The sequence below is a fragment of the Helianthus annuus genome, chromosome 6, assembly GCF_002127325.2.
Source record: "Helianthus annuus cultivar XRQ/B chromosome 6, HanXRQr2.0-SUNRISE, whole genome shotgun sequence".
In the NCBI taxonomy this organism is placed as follows: domain Eukaryota; kingdom Viridiplantae; phylum Streptophyta; class Magnoliopsida; order Asterales; family Asteraceae; genus Helianthus; species Helianthus annuus.
The window spans coordinates 38,801,848-38,807,847 of NC_035438.2; the positions used below are offsets into that span (position 1 = coordinate 38,801,848).

At 33.1% G+C, this 6,000-nt stretch overlaps 1 protein-coding gene across 2 annotated transcripts; it reads left to right on the forward strand.

The window, feature by feature from the left end:
• The first annotated feature begins 3,914 nt into the window (after positions 1–3,914).
• Positions 3,915–5,665, forward strand: LOC110865247 (auxin-induced protein PCNT115). 2 transcript variants are annotated; one of them, XM_022114482.2, is made up of 4 exons: positions 3,915–4,391; positions 4,525–4,697; positions 4,798–4,900; positions 5,151–5,665. In XM_022114482.2, the coding sequence occupies exons 1-4, from the start codon at positions 3,978–3,980 to the stop codon at positions 5,484–5,486; spliced, it is 1,026 nt and encodes a 341-aa protein (XP_021970174.1). In that variant the 5' UTR covers positions 3,915–3,977; the 3' UTR covers positions 5,487–5,665. The 2 variants fall into 2 exon arrangements, with proteins under 2 accessions (XP_021970174.1, XP_035830422.1); XM_035974529.1 differs by having other exon boundaries at positions 3,916–4,391; positions 5,162–5,315.
• The last annotated feature ends 335 nt before the right edge of the window (positions 5,666–6,000 follow it).

The following is a 6,000-nucleotide window of genomic DNA, read 5'->3' on the forward strand; positions in this document are numbered from 1 at the left end:
TCCAATTTGGAAGGACTTACAATGAAGGAAATTAAGATAAGTTTTCCTTCCATTTCCTTCCTAAAAAAATTTTGGAACATGATTTTTTTTACATTCTTCCAAATATTTTCTTTTCCTTCGTAAATGAAACTCAGGAACATAGTGTAAGAGGGGGTGAAGAAAGAAAAGGGGTTAGGGTTTTCAAGGATGCATTGGTATATGTATTGAATTTTTAGTAAAACTAAAAAAAAGTGTTATTTAATATTTTGAATTTCATATATCTGAAATATCCGTAAATTTCTAAAATTGTTATCTGAATCCGAATTTTCAGATATCCTCAATTAATTTCGGATATCCGCATTTTTAGATACTTCGGATTCGGAATTTCGGATATTCGGATAATTCGGATTCGGTTTTGGATTCAGAGTCTTTTTTAACACTCCTATCAATAAATACAAGGGATTACCATAGATAGGTATATGTTTTTCTTCTTTACGTTTTGCTTTAAGTTTTTTTGGATCCATATGTAGAAAACCATAGGCAAATAAATGTATTCGGTGATAATGCGTCATTATACTGATTTTTTAGTAGTGTAAATAAAAGTGAATTAATCTTTTTTTTAAAGATATAAGTGAAATTTTAATTTACATAAACTTATATACTTAAAAGTAAATTGTATAACATGTACATGAATGATTAAAAATATAATTTCTCATCAAAGTAAGTTCGCCTTTTGTCCCAAAGGTTTGGTAATACTAACTTGTTGAGCCCAAAATCTCAAAATATAACATATCATCCATTGACCGTTCCTATTCTTTTATCAATTTTGCCCAATATGCAAACCCTGTTAGACTTTTAGTTAAATGTGAGAGCATTTAAGTCATTTTGAAAATGAGATACTAAATATGCATATATTAAAGTGGTTCCACAAAAAAAATTTAAAAACAACAATACTATATAAAAATTATGGGCCCCACCTCTTGTCTTTTTTGTTCCCTTTATAAGCCATGAGCATTGATTACAGATTATATTAGGACAAAAAAACTTATCCACCCCTCACCCTCGCAACATACATCTAGCTTTTTTTTTATTTTTCTTCCCTTCTTCCAACCATTGCCGGCAAGAAAACATGACCTCCACAGTCAGAAAACCAGACAGGATGAATCCCTAGTTCCAAACCTAACACTGGAACTTGAACACCAAGTGGCCGTCGTTCTAAACAAGAAGAAAAGGAGACAAATAGGAGAGAGATAAAATAGATATAGCCGATGGGAATGATGAGAGAGAGAGAGCTTCTGGGAATTGCGAGAGAGAACGAGGTCGATGGTAGTGGAATTTCATATTTCCGGCTACTTAACACAATACATGTACAATTTGAAATTTCACACATTTTGGAAATGTCAAAAATAAATTTTACTTTTAACAACAATTTTTACTCCCAGAAAAATAAACAACGTGTACATATAACTTTGTAAGGATTTAAACCCGCCCTGTATTTTTTAAGACAAGCACCCATACAACTAAACGAAAAAGTAATAAAATCAACTCCATCCGTTAGAAAAGTGACACAACATGTGTTTATTGGAAACAATATATCTTCTCAATTTTTTAAGAGAATTTGTTTAAGAAAAAATTAATATATAAATAATATAAGATTAAATCAGAAAGGTCAATATTTTATTAAATCTATATACAATTATTTTTTATTTATGTGACGTATTATTCACCATTCACATGTGTAGTAGCAAGAATTGACTAAAAAAATCATGTTTTCTTGGAATTTTGAATAGGAGAAACTTCAAACGTATTCTAGGGACATTGTCAAATACGGCAATCCTCAATGGTCAATATATATTAAATTTATGTGGTGTTCTTTATTAGTTCCATTTGCATAAATTATACATATTATTACAATTTCTTGATGAATAGTAAGTAACTAAGATAAATAAAAAGTTGTTATAGAGTTGTTAGTGGTGTCTTAGTTCTTTATTTTTTTTTAAATTTCAATTGTTTAATTCTAAAAATTTTATTTAAACTAAATATGTTTATTTTAGTTTGTTATAATCTTTTGATTCAACTAAAAGATAGTTTTATCAAATATATTACTTATTTATATATTAAAGTAGAAGGAGCATGATAATAAATAGCTTTTTTTAAGTATTGTTCATTTAATATAATTTTTTAATAATTTGCATACGTTAACTTTTTTTAAAAATAATCTAAATACACATCTATGTATTTTTTCCAACATTCCGATATAAATCTTATTGAAAATGGATACCGTGCTGCTACCATATCGAAAAGAAAACCGACTGAACAACATAAGTGATGGTATTCATATTTATGGTTTTCGGTAAATCTTATTGAAAGGAGACACCGTGTTGCTACTGTACCGAACGTAAAACCAAATGAACAACAACGATATTTGGTAACGGTATTTATATTTATGTTTTTAGTTTCAATAAACTGATATTGTATCGCTACTGTACTTTATTGTACCATATGAGCCGGACCGAACATCGGTATTGGCATCGTGTTCATTTTATGGTTTCAGTCGATGTAGAGCAGATGTTGATTGCCATATTGAATGAATGGATTGTGTCGGTATGGAAAGAAATCAAATCAATACCGATCGAGATCCTGCCACGAAGCACGGGGCTGATGAACAGTGCTCTAAATCAATTCTTTTTGCTCCAAACTAAAAAAAATATTAATAATTAATGCCACAAACAATATTAATAATTGATGCCATTGGCAAAAACCTTTTAATTTAATACATTATTCTATTTTTAATCCGATACAATATACGTTTTTAATCGTTACTCTTTTTACTAATTTAATTTTTCTTCCATAACTTGCGTCCGTTGACTTAAAAAAACTAAATACGTAGTTATGTTTGATTTAATTTCTCGACGTCCTTATATAAATCTGATTGAAAACAGAGTTGTATTCGAAATAGAGTATTTTTTGTGTAGTAGGCTAACGAACAAAATGAATACCGACCGAACAAGTCGATACCCGTATCGGTATATGCTAAAAACTTTATAAACTTTTAACCCATTTAGTTTGTATATAATTTGATTTTCCTTCAATAACTCACGTTCATCATTTTTTTATATAAAGTTGAATACGCAACTTTATTTAATATTTTTTCTCATCGTTCCTGTCACACCCCAAAAATACCACATGCGGAATCTCCGCGGGACGTGTGACGTATCAGGATATAGCCACCAATCACATTGAACCATAACATAGAATTTAATAAAAGTTTCCATTTAATTCATAAATAAATCCAAACACAATCAAAACCAATTTTTTCAGCGGAAGCATAATGTAAATAGTGTTTTCAAGTGTTTCAAAACGAGAGTACAATAATCTTAAAACTTGTAGTTTATTAAAGGAATAACCCTCCTTGCATATATAACAACATATAACACATCTTAAAACAAGGATTGAGTTAATTTTGATGGTACTAGAACATAGTATTACCACTTTAGATTCTAAGGCATCGTAACATGTATTGGTGACATAATCTGTGGGACGTAGTGATTGTGAACCCGATCTTGAAGACTAGAACGAATTATTTTGTGATTTAAAACCAAATTAATTTGAAGCAATTTAAACTAAATAATGGTCACCCCATGTATCCCTTTCAATAATAGTAAGAGAGACAGAAGCAGTTAGGGATGAATGGGGATTATTCCACAATGGCACAGAAGACAAGACGATATATCTATTAAAATAAGATTATCTATTTTTGTTACAAATGTAACGTTCCATATTATTACTTTAAAAATATAAAGACTTTATAAATCAACTTAGGCGTCTGGAACTTTTGTGAGCCGACATACGTAGGAGCTGACGTACTCATATCCATATACGGAAATAATTCTACGTGGTACCGACTCCAATTGCTATAATTAGGATTGAGTGATGCGTTCATTTCATCAATCATCAATCAATCCGTTCTACTGTAGAAACTAAATTTAAAACCAAAAATGGCAAGCAGAGTACCAAGAAGGCAATTGGGTTCACAGGGTTTAGAGGTCTCAGCTCTGGGTTTAGGATGCATGGGCATGTCCGATCTGTACGGTGCTCCCAAACCTGAACCTGACATGATCAAGCTCATCCACCACGCCATCAACGCCGGTGTCACCCTCCTCGACACCTCCGATGTCTACGGCCCCAAAACCAACGAGATCCTTCTCGGCAAGGCTTTGAAAGGGGGGATGAGGGACAAAGTGCAGTTGGCTACCAAATTTGGGATCAAGCTCGATGGTTCCTGGGAGGTCCAAGGCGATCCCGCCTATGTCAGGGCTGCCTGCGAAGCCAGCCTCAAGCGACTCGAGGTCGACTGCATTGATCTCTATTATCAGCACAGGATTGATACTAGCGTGCCAATCGAAATCACGGTTAGTTAGTTTTACATCATCCATCCTTGTTTTTCTTACATAAACTTTCCCAGAAAAACAACTACATGTATGTTATTTAGTGTTTTTGGCGTACAACTTGTGCTAGCTTTTGATGTTTTGTTTTCCTTAATAGATGGGGGAACTAAAGAAGCTAGTGGAAGAAGGTAAAATTAAATACGTTGGATTATCAGAGGCATCAGCATCCACCATTAGAAGAGCTCACGCCGTGCATCCAATTACTGCGGTACAACTGGAATGGTCCTTGCAGTCAAGAGATGTAGAAGAAGAAATTATTCCCACTTGCAGGTGTAATATCGTCCTTCCTCCTTTTCTTTTCTATATTATAAATTACCAAGTATCCAATCTTCTTCGGAAGTTTTTTTTAACGCTTATCATACTCTTTTAGAGAACTTGGGATAGGGATTGTTGCATATAGTCCTCTAGGACGTGGTTTTTTCTCACATGGTCCAAATATGTTGGAGAAGTTGGAAGAAAGTGATGCCCGTAAGGTATGTTGTCTACATCTTTTTTGTTTTATTTTCCAATTATCGTCCGGTCACTTCCATCTCTGACCGTTTCAATAAAAAGACGTTAAACACTACAATCCACTATTTTCTAATATCGTTCTGTTCGGTTCCTTCCAACTTCCAAAGATGTTGGAGAAGTTGGAAGAAAGTGGTGTAAGCTCTATGTGTTTTTGTTTAAATGCCTTAAAGTGTCGAAACTAACATTAAATTTGAATCTTTTAATGTTTTGTAATACTTGCCAAGGTTGCAACCTGAAAATCTCGAACACAACAAGATCATGTATGAGAGGATTAATGACCTAGCGACAAAGAAAGGTTGCACAACCTCTCAGCTAGCATTAGCATGGGTTCTCCACCAAGGAAATGATGTTGTGCCCATTCCAGGTACCACCAAGATTCAAAATTTTGAACACAACATTGGAGCTTTATCTGTTAAGCTAACACCAGAAGATATGGCTGAACTTGAGTCTATTGCATCACCTGATTCAATCAAGGGGGATCGATATGGTGCTGGTTTTAAAACATATAAGGACTCAGAGACTCTTCCATTATCGGCGTGGAAAGCTTAATCAACTATACTATACGAGTGTTTTGTTTTTTCTGTGCTCGTGTACACAGAATACATATTCATTTTCTTTTAAGAAATGCCTTTTAGTTTTTAAAGCTTTGTTGCACTTGATCAGCGTTTACTTTACTATTGCATGTAATTTTGAGAAGAATAAATAAAGTCGTTTTTTTGTTTAAAGGGAACGGGTTTTTTGATGTATGGTCCTACATGGCTGGTACCGTTTTTGAGGGTTGCATAAACACTCGTCGTACTTGATTTTTGCGAAAGAAATATTTAAAAGACAGACTTAGAAAACGTAGTTTTCCAATAAAAGAGTTAACACACGCAATTTTCCTCTAAAATTAACCACTAATTTAGCGATTCTTTTTAAATAAACAACCATATTAGCAACCCGTTTAGGGACAATGCATTTTCTTTAATTTAAGACAACTTTTGGGTCACAAACACTACAAGAGAATTAGGCTATCATCGACATAAAATTTATATCAAAAAGCCGCCAAAGAGTTACCAACATT